The sequence below is a fragment of the Colias philodice genome, chromosome 20 (genome assembly GCF_061535455.1).
Source record: "Colias philodice isolate Cphi_HAF_F1 chromosome 20, ilColPhil1 Martin Lab GWU primary, whole genome shotgun sequence".
In the NCBI taxonomy this organism is placed as follows: domain Eukaryota; kingdom Metazoa; phylum Arthropoda; class Insecta; order Lepidoptera; family Pieridae; genus Colias; species Colias philodice.
The window spans coordinates 729103-747945 of NC_143105.1; the positions used below are offsets into that span (position 1 = coordinate 729103).

Below are 18843 nucleotides of genomic sequence, written 5' to 3' on the forward strand. Positions count from 1 at the left end.
TAAATGTATCCATATACATACATGATTTCATAAATTTCTAATGTATAACGTATAACGCAGCCGTCAAGCAAGCAGCGGCCCGTGAAGTGGAAGCGAAGCGGGCTCGCATAGCAGCAGTCACTGCTCAGCGCCGCTCGCTCGACCGACAGAGAGAGCTGCTCGAAGCTGAGCGGAAGAGGAAGCTGGCTGATGCGAGGGATAAGAGGAAGCCGCAGTTCAAGGTGACACATATACACAATACACAGTGACACACATACACACTCGTACGCAAAGCAGCAGTCACTGCTCAACGCCGGTCGCTCGACCGACAGAGAGAGCTGCTCGAAGCTGAGCGGAAGAGGAAGCTGGCTAATGCAAGGGATAAGAGGAAGCCGCAGTATAAGGTGTTATAGATAAACATATATATACAGTAGGAAATTACAAACATATATATCGCAAAACAAGTTACTTTGGTATCGGAGGATACATACACACACACTCAGTAATTAAAGGAGTATACAGTACACCCTTACAGACCCCTGTTGGCAGAGTGTGTAATACAGTACACACTCTGCCAACAAACTGTTTTACAGTTTGGCAGAGTATTGTGATAATATGTATATGTGTATTTGGTTCTGAAATGAAAAATAAAATAAATAAATAAATAACATACACTTACGTGAAATTGGAATGGACACGTATATTCAATAAATATAAATACTTACCCTATATATACAAATAATATATATATATAGAAAATATTTAATATGAAAAGAATAATATGAAACTATCTACAAATTGTAGATCAATGATATTTTATGTATAGATACGTTATATACTCACAATATATCCAAAAAAAATGCTTCATATGCAGTGTCAGGCACACACAAATACAGTTTTCATTTATTACATTGACACACTGTATAAGAGAGATGGCTCTAATAAAATGATATAAATAAAAAAGACAAAGATAGTTTGTCACTTCCGCGCAGGTGTAAGCAAAAGTCATAAGAATTCACCAATTAAATATAAATAAACAAATAGTTGCCATGGTAATTGGCATAGATAAACGACACAGAAGGTTCAATGTTATAGATGTTAGGTTTCCTGCACAAGTAAATAAATGTGACAATTTCATTTACTATTTTATGATTATTATGATGTCGTATTAAAATGAAAAAAAAAAAATAAAAAACTTTTTTGGAGATATAACTGTATTAGTTAAGTATATTTTATTACTAGCTGTGGTGTTCGTTTTCGGTCATCATCATTTCACCCGATAATCACCCACTGCTGAGCATACTGCATATAGTCCTCCTTATAGAACTCCATAAGGACCGATCTTACGCTATTCGTTTCAAGGCAGTTCCCGAAACCCGTACAAGGTCATCACTCCAACTTGTAGGATATAATAATAGTGGTGCCTAGATGAAAAAAAAAGGATGAAATAAAAGAAAGGATGAAGTATAAGCCTTTTTTATCTAAAACACAAATAAAATTTATGTTCAATAGCTATTTACAGAAAAGCAAATAGCCTTTTTCGTCAGTAGCGATAATCTTTTCTTCAATATTCAACATCATTTTTGCAAACAAACATTTTTGCCATCACGATTTCATTGTATAAGTATAATAAATAGATATATTTGTTAATTATATGCACTGTGTGGATTTAAATATAAAATTAATCAAGTATTTACCCAAATCGAAATTAATAAAATAACCGTTCTATTTTCAATAATCGTATCTACATGATAATCTTTGAACACAGTGTACGCTAGCTTTGTCACACTAGTGATTGAAGCAATGTTTTATCCCTTTCATTATTTCAATACACGTGTCAAGCAAGTGTCATTAATAAAGCATTGTAAATTGTTATTTTTACTCTTAAACTGTAATAATTTAATATATTTTGCTGTGATATGATATTCCTTTATCTTTCTTTATTTTTTTGCTCGAATACGTGCACTTTCTGAACACACAGGAAGGCATTTTCGACAACTTTAATGTACCTATCGGCACATGCGCTCACTGGGACCGGTGACAATCTGACTGATTGCATTGGTCCCAAATAGGACCAATTCACGGAATCAGTTTTGGTGCGTTGATGACGTATCTACCTCTTGTTTCTATATATAATATCATTGTTGTAGATACACTATTTTTATAATATATTTTTATGAATGCAGGAAGAAGACACAGAATCGTTTGGATCAGGCACTGACAGCAACTCGGCGCTCAATCGCTCGCAATCTTCGCCAAATATCGCAAAGGTAATTTCATTTTCTTCGTATTTTTAGTTTTTAATGGGGACTCATAAACTTGATCCGTTTGTTATTACAAATCGATCAAATTTATGAATCCTTTCGATTTTTTATTGACGCTTTCTCAACATTAAAATTCACAATTGTTTTTTCTACTAACTAAAACAACCTCAATACTTACGATAAAATTGTTTAAACGTATTCCCCATTAAGGATAACGGATCCTCATCGTCCGTGTATATCTAAAATTCAATTTCATAGATAATTAATAAATATTCCACTATAGTTATCATCAGACGAAGAAGAACCAGCACCTCGGTTCGACCGCAGCACGAAGCCGGCGAAAATGGCGCCGCTCGCAAAAGCGAGGGACTTTCAGCCCGTGTGGGGGGATGTGGTGAGTGTGCACTTACACTTATACTGACACTTACATTTGCTCTTACACTTATACTGACACTTACAGTTGCTCTTACAATTATACTTGTACCTAAAGCTACACTAACACTTGCACTTGGAGTTACACTTATACTGACACTGCGATATAGCGATGTGGTGAGTGTGTTTACACTTACACTTATACTTACACTTACAGTTATAATTATTACACTTGGGTTATAGTAATATGTACTTGAGTAATACTACACTTACAGTTAAACTTTGGTAAGTATAGCTTACAATGACATTTAAACATATTAATGCACTTACACTAATACCGCATGAACATTTATAATTATTATATATATTTTATATTTAACACTTGAATTATACGACACTTACAGTGAAAATTGCAATAACAGTAACACTAATATGACTGACACTTGCATTAAAAAGTTACATATTTATACTTACATTGTAACTCGCACTTACACTTACTTCAAGTGAAAGTGTAGATATAAGCATATCTACACTTTCACTTGCAGTTAAATCTGCATCAACATTTACATTTTCATATTAATTTACACTTTCAGCGTTAAAAATCGTGTATTTTCATTGAACAATTTAATCCTATTTGTGTGTGCGTATTTGACAGCTGTTCGCCTTGAAATTATGAATTATGAAAGAGGCGAAAACTTAGGGATTATACAGGGTGTCCCACTATCGGTATACTAAGCGCGAAGGGATTTGTAGTTTTGCATACACTGATCACGTAAAAAATACTTTAACAAAAAAATTACGTCAAAATTTTTTTGCTAAATTTTTCCTTAAAATCCATGTTTTCTTCTCTAACTTGGCCCAGCCGGCATATACCGCTTCGCTAATGTGAGCATTTTATCGATGAAAATATAATCTTAAACAATAGCTCACGTGCGGGTGGCAAAGTTAGGCGGGTTGCTTGTTAGGTCTACACATAGAGTTTTAAGAATTCATCTATTTGAAAAAAAAATGTGTCTGGAATTTTGTAAGTATTTTTTACGTACTCAGCGTATGCAAAACTATAACCTCCTTTGAGCTTAGTATACCAACAGTGGGACACCCTGTATAGAAAATGCTATTCTACATATTTATATAACAAGATGTATGGTTAAGCTGCTTATCATATTTTTATATTAAATATGGATGTATGTTCTGGTTGATGAGGATAATTCTTAAGGTTACCTTAAACATGAATTATGTTAAAGTATTCATTCAAATTCAAAACAAATAACAGATGGTTTAATTACAACTAAACTTACCACTTACGCATCGGTTTAATTTCAAAACAATGATTCCTGATATTTTCTTTACCACTATAAACTTATAGTTATCAAACTTTATATTTGAGAATTGGTAATAGTTAAAGTGGATATTCCCTTAAAGTTCACTTCTTTATTGTTTCAATGTTTACAATAAAATGTCTTTATAAAGTTGATACAATAATTCATAACAAAAATAATTAAATAATATAAAGGAAAATGGATTTCTTGCATATTGCTGCCATAGTGAATGAAAAATGATAAGGCCTTATTATCAAATTTCCACACCACGATAAATAAAAAAAAAACTATAATAATAACTTATCAACCTGTCCTTGTGCCCAACGTATCGCGATTTACTCACAGACAGACAAATATCTTTTTCACATTATTTTACGTGGGATTAAACACACGTTGTCAAAGCAATTGGTGAAATTTCGACGAAATCTCAAATCTCATTAACACGCTCCGACGCACGTGTCGTGTGATCGTTACAATATAATTCGGTTTTGACACCTTCGTATGGTAAATACACGTGTTTGGTATTTATTTGGTGGCAATCTATACCAATATTATAAAGCTGAAGATTTTGTTTGTTTGTACGCGCTAATATCAGGAACTACTCCGATTTGAAAATTATTTCGGTGTTAGATAGCCCATTTATCGAGAAAGGCTATTAATAGGCTATATATCATCACCCTAAGAACAACAGGAGTGCGGGTGAAACCGCAGGGCACAGCTAGTAAATAAGAAATAGTAAAATGCAATACATATAAAATAACTACAATGTCTTTACTTTTAACTTACCTTAACTGAATTACAATATAGTGGAAATTGGCTTTTGAGCGCGGAGACCGAATCCAGAAATTCCGTAACGAAAAACGTGAGGTTTTCGTTACGGAAAACTCCCCACTCCGACGGGCACGGAGGTGTGGCTTGAAGATATAGCATGCTATTGCATAAACCGACTACCGACCGAGTCCCCGAGTGACACACGTCTTTTTTTTTATTCAATCAAACTATTATCAGCTTGTCACGATATTTAGGTATGTCAGATAGGAATAAAGCACAAAGTAGTGACCATATTAACGCGTTTATTGGATTACAAGTACGCACTCAGTGAGCATCACGTTTGATGGTCACATGTGATCTGTTTGATATTATTTATACCAAATTTTCTGTGTTATGATGTACCTATGTTTGTTGATTTTCATTAACTTGACAGCACATTGAATACTGAATTCAGAATACTGAATACTGAATTCATCATACTGAATTCAGCTGAATCGATTATTTTTAAAGCTACTGATTTACTACTTTGTTTGTTGTTCTTAGAATGTTCTTAGAACAATCATATAAACTCAGTTTACCTCATAGAAAACATACAATGTAGGAACAAATTAGTTCTGAGGATTTAATACACGATTCCATAGCACACGTGATATAAATCGGAATTACAATGTATTTACGAAGCGCTATAATATGAAAACGTGCGATAAATTTCCGGTGATCGTCGCAATATGTCCCTTTGGTGAAACCCTGAAAGTAAATTATTGAATTAACTTGTAGTCTGATTAGTGATTACTAATGAAGTATAAAAATTAATTGTGTCTGTTAAATTTCATATGGAAATATTATGTAGGTACGTAATCACGGCATAAAACAAGTCTGTCTTATAATAACAATTTCTCGGTCTTATTATTACTAATTATATCAGCCAGCATGGTTCGAATCCTGCCTCACCAACATTTTTTTCTTTCATTACAAATAATTACATGGATTATAATACTTATTTGAAAGTTAATGCGATTCTGGTAGAACGCAATGTCAGAGAGTCATAGACTATAGAGGAATAAATACATATTATTAATATGTTGAATAACACTTTGCGGCGACACTAATCCTAATCCGCGCTGGACATGCTCATGTGTCAATTATAAATTACCGTCGATTATCATTGGACTAGAAGCGTCTTGAAATTAGAAATTACTTACACAATAGAAAAAATATTTTTCAATTACTTAAAAACTTTTAAGTATTGCAATGGCTACTAACAAAAATAAGTTTTTAAATCTCGAGTATTGTATCGCGTTGTTACAAAACAAGTAAAAAACTATTTCCTCTTTGTTTATTTGTTCCTATGTATGTTTTATTATAATTTTTCTTCTCTTTATTTTAAACATTTTTTTTTTCAATTAAAATTAAAAGATTTAGCCCGTATCCGGACTGCTCGAGCGGTTAAGGGCTGAGCGACGTACACGGACTGCTCGAACGGTCGGTCGTTGACTGCTCGAGCCACCCTTAAAGTAAATGGAACCAGTGAATTGAGTCCGATTTGTATTTTGAAATCTAAATTATTCATAAAATTCTATCCACTGTACCACAGCGCAGATAATTTAAATACGTTCTGTGGGCGTACAGCAATCTCACCGCAACACACGTGACTTTGATTGTGCTAATACGCTTAGCTCAACATTGTGACTTGTCGGTTTTCATACGATTTTCGGACGTTCACTCACTTCCTGTCCTTTGGGTAAATTGGGATAGGACACTTTTCTTGAATCACGTAGAAGTTCCCCTTATTTTTGTGAGCTCAGGAGGTCGTTGCTTTCTTGACTTCTTATTTCTTATTACTCCTAATCAAACTCAAACATTTATTTATTTAATTAGACTTTTTGTAGAAGCACTTTTGAATTGCCATAACAAAGTTTTACCAATTACCACCAATTCGGAATTATATTGCAACATTAATATTATTATGTTTCAACGGAATATGATAACTAAATCTACAATATGCATTACAAATTTTGTTTCTAACTTTCCAATTATTGTAGGACTATGTTCTTGTACGCAAAAAGTACTTACTAAAACAAGTTCATATATCAATGTTATATTGATACATCATCATTCATCTCCAAATTTCCATACACGTTCTACAAGTCAACAATCTTTTCTTACTATCGCGTTGTAACAAAATACAATACATGCGAAGTGTGCAACTTCAAAGGAACGTACATGATCCTCTTAAGGGTCCGTTCACACAGATCGGCTCGGAGAGGAGAGCAGATTCTTATCACGTTGAAAACAGAGTTTTTACTTTTTGTAGTAAGGTCTATTTTATTCGTGTGCATTGCTTTTGTCATTAAGAATGTTTAAACTTGCTGGGTGTGAAATATTAAGAGGAGGTGACCGGCTCCGATCGCGTCCTCTTTCTCTTACGCTCAGCTATTTGGCTCCAACTCCAAGCGTATTCGATCCGCTTGGAGTTGGAGGTATAATAAAAATACGCGCCGCGCCGATGTGCTCCCGGTCTGTGTGAACTGACCCTTATAACTGCCCGTCACCCCTCGTCATCGAAATATCCACTTGATCACGTAATACTTGGTACAGGGGAAATCCGATTTTCTTCAATGAAAGGTTCTTGAAGTGTCCCGTGCACTTTTAAAGTCAAGGAAACGGTTAGGGGCTGGTCTATAGGTTTTAAGAAGTTGTTACATGAAATGATGAATACGATGTAGGTAGATTCATAAGTGGTCAAGCTAAAGATGTATTTTGTTTTGTTATTCTAAACTATTACTACTGATAACAGCAGCTATGATTATGAAAACAGACATGCTATTAATCATGTAACTAAACTACATTTTGACTAAATAATAACCAAAACATGCAACAACGAATAAAATGTTACATGTATTGCATAAGACAATTAAATCAAAAGTGCCTCTTAAGGCTTAAGTGATGAACTGGCATACAATATTAATTAATTTTCATTGGCTTCTTATGGCCATCCATACATAATGACTTAGGATTATTATATTTATCTTTTGCTAGATAAAAATTGGCAAGTTATTATAATAATTGATGAAATTTTAACACAAATGATCTATATCCTTCTTTGTATCCTAATCTAATCGATTTATAAAAACGATATTTTTAACCAATAAAATAATTATAAATAATGCAAGAAAAAAATATTTCCATTTTCTACATATTCAAGAAACAATGTAAATAAATCACTTTTCAATGCCACATTCTAAGAAGTATACAATTATGCAATTTCAATGTCTCTCGTTATTCAACTTTTGTTATATGCATTTTTTTAAAACGCGTTCATAAAATAAAAGCAAAATTATAAGCCTTATAAAGGTCAGGAACAAAATATTCGATGGCCACAATCAATGATGGATAGCCTAGAAGTTGGCATAGCTAGATTTAGATAAGCAACACCTTGACCTCTAGCTATCCAGCTATTTGCTATTATTAGATGTTTTACGGAAAGCGTGCGTGCTAACTTGCACTATGGTTTTGACAGAAAGCTAAAGCCATAGCTATAATGTATAATGTACTATAGGACATTTGGAATTGCCTATAGGCAATAGTGTTAATTGGTCGCCGAAGTGGGGTATGTCACGAATGCTCAATTGCTTCTGATATTGTTAATCGATCTAACGATAGATAGACGACAATTTGTGTAAATTGCCCCCGATATTGTAATACTCCTTGACTTCTTATAATATAAAGGCGTCGATCACTTTACTTACTGTACGTTTTTTGCTACAACAAACATTAACTAAATTAAAATGATAATAAGTTTTAAAGTGAAACTTTTATTAAATCGTTTCAAACTTTTTGGTCTGTGTAGCGCATGTCGCGTGACGGTCGAACCGTACGATAATAATTATCGTACAAATACGATAATTTTGTGCCTAAGTTTCACTTTTACCGTGGTTTCATAAAACCACACAACATTTTTTTTTAAACTTTCGATATTATACAGGGTGTCCCACTGTTGGTATACTAAGCTCAAAGGAGGTTATAGTTTTGCATACGCTGAGTACGTAAAAAATACTTAAAAAATTCCAGACGCATTTTTTTTTCAAATAGATGAAATCTTAAAACTCTATGTGTACACCCATAACAAGCGACCCGCCCAGCTTTGCCACCAGCACGTGGGCTATCGTTTAAGATTATGTTTTCATAGACAAAATGCTCACATTATAGAAGCGTTATATGCCGGCTGCGCGAAGCCAGAGAAGAAAACATGGATTTTCAGGAAAAATTTAGCAAACAATTTTTGACGTAATTTTGTTGTTTAAGTATTTTTTTCATGATCAGTGTATGCAAACCTATAAGTCCCTTCGCGCTTAGTATACCAATAGTGTGACACCCTGTATTATCTATGATCCTTTCGATATTATAATATCTATGATATTTGTGCAGTATATACAGCATAAAAAACGTCCTGAAGATTCTTTTGAACAAAAAAATTCTGGTAATGATTACATTTCATAGGATAATGAAAAATACGCACATAAACGAATGTCAAACAGAAGTTTTTCGCATCAGTGGGTTTGGGTAATCGTAACGAAATGTAAATATTGTCCGCTAGGCGCGAGTGAGAGGGGGGGGTGCGTCTCAGTCCGCATCACACATTCACATGTTATGAAGGAACGCACCAATCACTAGGGTGACGGGCATTTCGGGTTTTGGGGGATAAGGACATGTGGTTGTAGTGGGATGATTTTGAGGACTGTGTAAAAGATTTCAATAGAAAATGTTCGTTTCTTTGAGTAATTATGGACGACAGGGGCGTTAGATTAAGGTACCTACTTTACTCATAAAATGGTAACGAATTGACTATCCTTCAGAATTAGGCTGTTAAGAAGTTTCATCTGTAATCTGATAATAATAACGAAATATGCATTATAATATATCAAGTATCAGTCTGTACGCAACAATTTCACGCAAAAAATTGCTAGGCCAATCCAGAACTAATGTCATTCAATATTTGTACGATCAAAGTACTAATACGGCTTAACAATCGTATGACGTGCTCACCTCAGCCACCCCCGGCGAGGGAGGTGGGCACAACAAGACATCCCCTCAGTCCTATCACAACTATGCTCACGGAACAACGTCTTACGATCACGCACACAAACAAACGTGTCCGGAGAAAAGTTAAATTATTGCCACTGTAGCTTTAACAAGTTTTATTCAAATTTAAAATAGTTTTAATTTATTATCGATAATTTATAAATGTTGCCGAATGTACTGGCTATGGTATTTATGTTGTATTTAATTGTACTTCTCGTATTGGTCTTTCCTCTATCCAAGTACAGGACGGTGTTTTAAAACTCGGGATTTAAAAATGTAAGTACCTTTTATGTTTCAAGTAGAATTTTTTAATGAAATAATTAACAATTACATTAATTTAGACAGTAATTTAGACACATAGTTGGTGCCTTGGGGTAATACAAACTTGAGGGTAATTTCTAAATGTGATATTATTCAGTGTTATGAATTTTTTATGAAACAAGTTGCGGTTTCAAACGCCTAAGAAAATACTTCCCATTCTACACGTGGAGAATAAAGCTATCCATAGTTGAAATTTCATTATTTGATTTGGCAGTTTTATCCATTTATACGACTATAAAGTATTTTTTCTCTGGGTATTTTAAAACTATGTGACTTCAAGTACATATTATACAAAACATAACACATTTTTAGAATTTCCCCTTTTACCCCATAGCACTTTATTTCAAATCCAAACATTACTTAAGCAAAAATACAGTCATGTTATTAAATCGAAATGATTATTATAATAATTAACAATTGATTTTGCGAACCATGCAGCCATGCATGCGGCTGGACCCACTTAGCATGGTGTACAAAGTGAAGGTCAGGCTAAAGCATTCGCATAGCATCATATGGCTCTTCAAACGTGTAAGTAAATATTATTTTTTTCACAAAAAAAGCGAAAAAATCGAAGTTTTAGTTTTGTTAAGTAGATAAGCAATCACAAATAGAAACTGTAAAAGAAAATATGCTGATGTACTGTGAAAACTATACGTTAAATAAATGAATTAGGTCTCATTTCAGACACTATTTAGTGCCCAATATACATTTATTACCTTTTAAACAAGACTTTTCGTACGAATAAATCTTTGATATTGGTTTGAAAATTACACTAGAGCAATTTGCATAATTTCACGATATCAAACCCTCATAGTCATACATGTTTTGACATAACTAAATAACTTCAGTAGTTGGGGGCTCTGAGAATAAATAATGCAAGGCTCTGCCCATGTCCCCTTGTAATTAGTGTGACGGTCTTGTTTACATTTTGTCTCTCAGTTAGTTTCACTTTTGTTTTGTTTTTTCTTCTCTATTCAATTTTTCACTACTTTTAACTACTTGTGAGTATTTCGCTAATTTGATGTGATGTTTTTTGGCTATAGGTTATTTTTTATTATCATTCAAAATTTTATGCGTTCTGAAAGCAGTGAAACGGTAACAAGTTAAAAGTATTTCACAAAACTTATTTAACAAGAAAAACCGCGAGTAAAACCTAGTGATGTATAATGCGATACATACAGTACGACACGGCAGCAGGTAGGCGGTGGATGTAAATCAGTTTACACTGCAAAGGTTAAGGTCGAGCTAAAGTACGTGTAATCATATAAGGTTTTATTAGAGACGGCTTTTCACGGCGACTGTACGTGTATACTAGATATGTAAAGAAATGTTTTTCAACTTGTATTTCACTTTTCTATTCGACTGTACCTTACTTATGTTTGTTAGATTGATACATATAAAGGTTATTCGTGGTCGTAGTGGTGAAATACGTAGGGTGGCCACAATTTTGAACAGAATAAGTTACATAGCATTTCAGAATAATATGTATTTTGTTCGTAACTGTACTTCATATAAATTTAGTATTGTAATGGAAATTGATTAATCGGCTTCCTGTGTGTATATAAGCTTAATTGTATCACGATACTTTGAAAACGTTTATTTCATTACAAATTACACAATTTGAACTTGAACGGCTGAATAAATACGTACATACTACACATTAATGTTATAAAAAATATTCTTGCATTTCGTATTTTTTCTGGTTATCATATTCTATTAATTCGCATATAGGTTTTTATGAACAAGTACTTACTCTTTTTATTTCAATCTTACATAGAGACTATTCAACAATCATTTCATATTCAACAGACAATACCACACACAAAAAATGACAGAACACAGAAGTACAATGACACACATAATCGCTTATCTTTTTTAATCATTTTAATATGTTAGAAGGGGAGTAACATTGGTTATATTGCAGGGTCGTGGTCTAACAGGCCTAAAGAACCTCGGCAACACGTGCTATATGAATTCTATAATACAGTGTTTAAACAACACGGCAATTTTAGTAACGTATTTCTGCAATGGGCAGTACTTGGAGCACGTTAATCGGTGAGTGTGATTGTACAGTATAGTACCTAGATATGCTTTGTAAATTAGCACCTAATATTATGTAGATGTGCAGTTCTTTCGATGAGTTTTCAGGGGAACCCGTTTTGCACCAGTTTCAATTACCAAAAACGTTACTACATACAAGTAGTTTAAACCTTTCTAAAATTAGTAACTTTTCTACATAATCCTAGTACATAATGAATAGTTAATTAGTAGAAAAAATCTCAAAAAATCATTTTTTCCAATTTGTGTCACGTTAGATCGCACAGTACGCGCGGTGCGATCGCGGAGGAATTAGCAGCTGTGGTGCGTGCGCTCTGGTCCGGGCAATATAGATTTATAGCGACTAAGGATCTGCGGGTGAGTGGTGGTTTTATTTATCTTTTAGTTTATAAGACGAAAATTACAAAAAAAAAATTGAGCTTTAGTGCCTTTAGAGAAAAGTTGTCAAATGTAATGTTTATGCACAGTTTGAATTCGTGTTTGTTTGTACACAAAAATTTAATTAGTAGGATATAAAGATTACCCTAGACTGTTCTTTTAAATTTATTTTGAATTCTTCCAAAATCTCCAAAAAAAATTCAATTTTGTTTTGGATTTTTTCACATTTTCTACATATATTTCCTCTCAGAACGAGGTGGGCAAGCACCAGCGCACGTTCCGCGGCAGCGAGCAGCAGGACTCGCACGAGTTCCTCACCATACTTATGGACTGGCTGCACCTCGACCTGCAGTTCACCATCAAGCCGCCGCTCAAGGTATTAGAATATGTTGTTAAGCTATTGCATAGCTTCTATCGCGGGCCTTGAGCGCGGGGACCGAATCGAGAAATTCCGTAACGAAAAAACCTCACGCTCCCCACTCCGACGGGCTCGGAGGTGTGGCTTGAAGGCATGCTATGCAATAGCTTTACCGCGGCAGTCCCCGAGTGCCACACGTCTTTTTTTATTTAGGTTTTTGGTGTTTTATAGGCGTGTGGGTGGTTCGTTTGAAATTGGAAGGGATTGTAGGATTCTATGTGATTGTTTTTTACTTGTAAGATATTTTTTTTAAGATTTGGTTTGTAGTCCAGTCTGTGGGGAAATGTAAAAGCCTCTGCTCTACAAAAGGTGGCGTAGAAAATGTTTTGAAACAATATTGTTTAGGTATGAAAGGTTAATAAAAATCCAAGTTTTCGACCTTGACGGACCCAGGCGCTAGCCGCCATCTTGAATTAAAGGTGCTAAAATTAGGTATATTTTAAATAACTTCTCAATTGTTTACTAAATCACAAAAGTGTCTATGAGGGGTTCAAAGAAGACAAAATTACCTACATCTTTTTCATACATGATTATTCTGTAAGTCTTAAAGGTAAAAAGTTACATGCGACGGAAATAATAATATTTACAGAAATCATATAATTTTAATTTTGTTTAAAAATTGTGCAGCAATCTTTTTTTATTCTTTTTGATGGCCCGGGCTGGTTAATGGTGGCTTCTTCATTATCGTCGCTGAAATTTTCTGTTTCATTGTCTGTATTTTTAGTTTCCAACCATGAAATTTCGTCGATTAAATTTACTTTTTATTGATAACTTTATGAATCGTTCATATCGGATATCTTCTAAGGATTCCTTATCCATGTCCCCTCCGTAAAAAGTTACTAGAAAGCGTGCTCCAGCGTCTTCGATTTCTTCTGGTCATGATGACGAAATTTCATGGTTGGAAACTAAAAATACAGACAATGAAACAGAAAATTTCAGCGACGATAATGAAGAAGCCACCATTAACCAGCCCGGGCCATCAAAGAGAATTAAAAAATGATAGCTGTACAATTTTTAAACAAAATTAAAATTATATGATTTCTGTAAATATTATTATTTCCGTCGCTTGTAACTTTTTACCTTTAAGACTTACAGAATAATCATGTATGAAAAAAATGTAGGTAATTTTGTCTTCTTTGAACCCCTCATAGACACTTTTGTGATTTAGTAAACAATTGAGAAGTTATTTAAAATATACCTAATTTTAGCACCTTTAATTCAAGATGGCGGCTAGCGCCTGCGTCCGTCAAGGTCGAAAACTTTGATTTTGATTAACCTTTCATACCTAAACAATTTCGTTTCAAAACATTTTCTACGCCACCTTTTGTAGAGCATAAATACCTACAGACTGGATTATTGTACTACATTAGAAATGTGTTGTTTCGGGAATTACAGGTGAATGGGTGGTTCGTTTGAAGTTGGAAGTGATTGCAGGATATTATGTGATTCATTTTTACTTGTAAGATATTTTTTGTTACATATGTGGATGATTTGTTCGTATGGTAGAAGCAATTGAAGATGTGTTTTTATGGTTGTTTTTTGTATATTTTTTGTGGTTGTGTATTTTAACTTTTTTTCATTTGTTTGGAAGATATGGAAGAGAAAATATTTGAAGGTGTTATTTCGTGATTTTTTTTATCAGTTTCACAATGATTTTTTTTCGAGTTTTAAGGTATGTGGATGATTTATATGAATGTTAGATGAGATTATAGGTGATATCATGTTTATTTGACGTTTCGTGCGTGTTATTTTGTTGCATGCGACCAAATAACTATTTTTTGTACTTGTGTGTTGAAATTTTGTTTGTTTGTGTGTGTGTCAGGAGAGCCTGGGCGCGTCGGAGCGCGCGTGGCACGAGTACACGCGGTCGCGCGAGAGCCTCGTGCTGCGGCTGTTCTACGGACAGATCCGCTCCACCGTGCGCTGCACCGTGTGCGCCGCCAGCTCCGCCACGTACGACTCCTTCTCCAACCTGTCGCTCGAGCTGCCCCCGCACGCGGCGCGCTGCGAGCTCGCGGTACGTGACGCGTGACACGTGGCACGACACGTGACACGCTGCACAATAACGTGCCACATAACACTACACCGTGCCACATTACACTACATCGTGCCACGTTGCACTACACCGTGTCACATTACACTAAATCGTACCATATTGCACTACACCGTGCCAATTGCACTACACCGTGCCACATTGCACTGCATCGCGCCATATTATGCGCTGCGACGCTATACAATGCCACAACATGACACGCGTCACCGCTCTATAACCTGCCTCACCACGTATAACTTATTTACAAACACACCAACTTACGACCATTACAACTTAATGTCATGTTAGTTGACATGCTAGAAAAATTGCTTCATGCCACAAAATGATGTGTTCAGTTTGTTTTCGGTTTTACAACATTAGAAATTGATTTTTGAACTATTGTCTGAATCTTCTAATTTCTACCTGAGTAACTTCATACCGAGTTTCATGAAAATGGATACTGTAATTCACGCGAAAGCGTAACATACACATTCATATTTATAACATCAATACGAATTATATTATCATTCCCCATTTCCCCCAACAGGACTGCCTCAAACTGTACCTGAACGGGGAGACCATCCCCGGTTGGAACTGCCCCACTTGCAAGGAAAAACGCGACGCTGTTAAAAAACTAGACATATCTCGCCTCCCGCCTGTACTCGTGATACATTTCAAGCGGTTCTACCTAGATGCCAAGGATTATATGTGCAATGCGTATAGAAAAAGACAGACATATATAGATTTTCCTCTAGAAGGGCTGGATATGGGCCAATTGGCGCTCAATTGTCCGACGAATGGATACAATTTGTACGCTGTATCTAATCATTATGGGTCCATGGAGGGGGGACATTATACGGCGTATTGTAAGAGCAGCGTGTATGGCAAGTGAGTCATTTTTTTTTAATCATTTATGGTAAAAAAATAACAGTGAATCTATAGTATTTATAATAATAAACGTTTCGTAGTCTTATTGATATGGCAATCAAAACAAAAGAGTAATCTTATTGATATAGCAATTTCTTCTTTATGTTGTGAATACTATAATTTTTATTTCTGGGTGTTTTTACCTAATACAGGTTGTTTCATTAATATTTCATCTAGAAGTAGTAGCAGCCACAATAATACATGTCTAATATTGAGTCAAAAAGAATAATTTCCTAACTGCTAACACAGCGTCATTTAACTGTTATGGTTGCCAAATTTTAAGTTTCACAATTAAACTTTCTGATAATATTATAAATAATGTCCTCATTCCAGATGGTACAAATACGACGATCATCTTGTCACCGAAATATCGCCAAGCGAAGTGAAGTCTAGCGCCGCATACATACTGTTCTACACGTCGTGCGACCGCACGTGAACGCACGTGTGTACACGCCCTTATATCGCGCAGGCGGGAAACTATTGTGAACTGCTGTGAACGCGCCCTTATACAACTATAGTGGGGAAGTGTGTACGCGCCTTAATGTGGAGTGCACGCGCGTGTGTACACAGCTTTGAAATATAGAATTTGAAAAACAGACTGCGGAACGTGTGTGTGAACATTATCTAAAAAAACACGCGCGTGTGTACATGCCATTATAATAAACAACGCTTGAGGCGAACGTCGTGTGTGAACACATTAAAAGCATGTTAAAAGTGCAGACGTGTGTGCACTCATCCTTATATTGTAAATCGCTTGGGCTTCAAACACCATGTGTGAGCGCCTTTCAATATCAAAAGAACACCCGCGTGTGTAAACCTTCTTGAAACATATAACGCTTAAACTGCAAACTATGTGTACGTGTCCTTATGTCGAATGAACGCGAACACCACGTGTGTATACTTCCTTATTTAAATTACACACGCGCGTGTGAACACCTTGAAAAGTAAAACGCAAGGTAATGCGTGTAATAGTACAAAAGTAATATCACTTTGACACGTAATGCAACATCACGCATTACGCATCAGTTACAAACATCACTCATCACTTCGGCAACGTTCGGTCAGCGTTGTTTTAGTGGCCAAGTATGAAGGAAAATCAACTACATTTTTTAAATATTTACTTAAATTGTAATTTTACGATATGTAATAAGTATTGCAGTTATTATTGCTATTTTTCAATATGATCTGTAATACTTCACATATCACCTTAAACATTACTCGGTCATCATTTCATTAAAAATCGATCGGGTAATGTGTGATGTTTCGGAGTAATATCACTTCCGTGGAAGAGATGCGTGATGTTGCATTACTATTTGACGTACTGTTTTGCGCATGTCTACTTAGAATGCAAGCGATGTTTGTAAACGCCTTTATTGGGTACGAGCATAGTGTGTGCTAACCTTTATGGGGTAAATCACGCTTCGCCTTAAGTATATTAATGTGTATTATATTTGAAAACTATGTGTCGTCTATACATCCCTTTATGACATGAATATCACAGTATCCTTAAGAGTGAACGTGTTGTGTGAACGCGCCCTTATTCGTAATGAACATGTGTCCAAACCAGTTATATCATTAAAATATACCCTACTAGCGACCCGCCCCGGCTTCGCACGGGTGCAATGCTGATACTAAATACACTACAGAAAAACTGTGAACGTTGTATATAAAAACATAGCGGCCCGCTCCGGCTTCGCACGGGTATAAAATATATAGCCGGGCGGCCGGCCGGTACAGCCGCAAACGCTACGTCCCGCAATTTTTAAATCTGTAATATCTTCGAAAATATTCACTTAAATCATATGGTGTAAAGGGCCATATAGATCTAAATTAAATGAACAATATATTCAACGTATTTAATTGGTTAAGGATTAATGCTGTATTGGTTAAAATCGCTTCGAAAATTAACCATTATTTGTCGTAAAAAGGAAAGGACAAAAAAAAGTTATTGTGGGTTATCCATAAGAGATAGACATATACCATCGCGGACTTTTCTGTAGACCTTTTTAATGTGTATAATACTTAGTACATTATTTTGATAAAACTCGAAGGGTTCAGCCTGCGTTTGCAATGTAAGCGGAAAAAATGTAATTTTTTACGACATCACATTAGAAACCTCAAAAATAACAGTACTTCTCCACTATTTAATGGATGTTGTTATACATATAAACCTTCCTCTTGAATCACTCTATCTATTAAAAAAAACCGCATCAAAATCCGTTGCGTAGTTTCAAAGATTTAAGCGTACAAAGGGACATAGGGACAGTGAAAGCGACTTTGTTTTATACTATGTAGTGAAGAGCTCTAAGTCTAAGCAAATGTGTACACGGCTTTATTTAAAAAGGCACGCATCGTGTATACACTTCTTTATACCTACACCGAAAAAAGTCCGTCTTATGTGTATAGACCTTTATTTAAAAAAATACTTGTCCTGAAAATTGTTCTAAGTAATATCAATTATCCAATCATAATTAATATAACTTTGAAAATAGTAAATCTCTGCCATAGTTAATTCTAAATAAACTATAAATGTAGGAAAGGAATTGCTTGTATTATCTGTACATACACCCATAACCCTTATGGATTAAAACCCGCTTAAGTAATAAACATACATAAAGAAAAAACATTCTTTAAATAGGATTTTTTTCAATTGTTTTTTAAATGCAGACTTTTAAGAGCGAGCGCGCACGAGCAACTTTGTCTCCGCAACTATTTTGTCTCTTCACCCATGGGCTAGTATGAAAGTGCGCGCACGTAGCGACGCAACTCCCCATACAAACTGATGGGAGAGACAAAATAGTTGCGGAGACAAAGTTGCTCGTGCGCGCTCGCTCTTACATTTTATTAATTGCTTAGTTGCTTATCGTATATAAATAAATAAATCTATTACTTATTTTGAATGGCATTCGAATACGTACCATA

The 18843-nt window shown here is 35.1% G+C and overlaps 1 protein-coding gene across 2 annotated transcripts in view; it reads left to right on the plus strand.

Moving 5' to 3' along the window:
* Positions 1-16876, plus strand: part of Usp8 (Ubiquitin specific protease 8) — a 28217-nt gene extending 11341 nt beyond the window's left edge. The window contains exons 11-19 of one of the 2 annotated variants that reach the window (XM_089707826.1): positions 61-221; positions 2166-2249; positions 2527-2637; positions 12033-12163; positions 12424-12523; positions 12795-12920; positions 14785-14979; positions 15542-15882; positions 16255-16876. In XM_089707826.1, the coding sequence (XP_089563952.1) occupies positions 61-221; positions 2166-2249; positions 2527-2637; positions 12033-12163; positions 12424-12523; positions 12795-12920; positions 14785-14979; positions 15542-15882; positions 16255-16357 (1352 nt within the window). In that variant the 3' untranslated portion in view covers positions 16358-16876. Of the gene's footprint in view, positions 1-60; positions 222-2165; positions 2250-2526; positions 2638-10497; positions 10637-12032; positions 12164-12423; positions 12524-12794; positions 12921-14784; positions 14980-15541; positions 15883-16254 lie in introns of those variants that run through there. The other variant, XM_089707827.1, reaches the window with a different exon arrangement.
* Positions 16877-18843: the final 1967 nt, after the last annotated feature.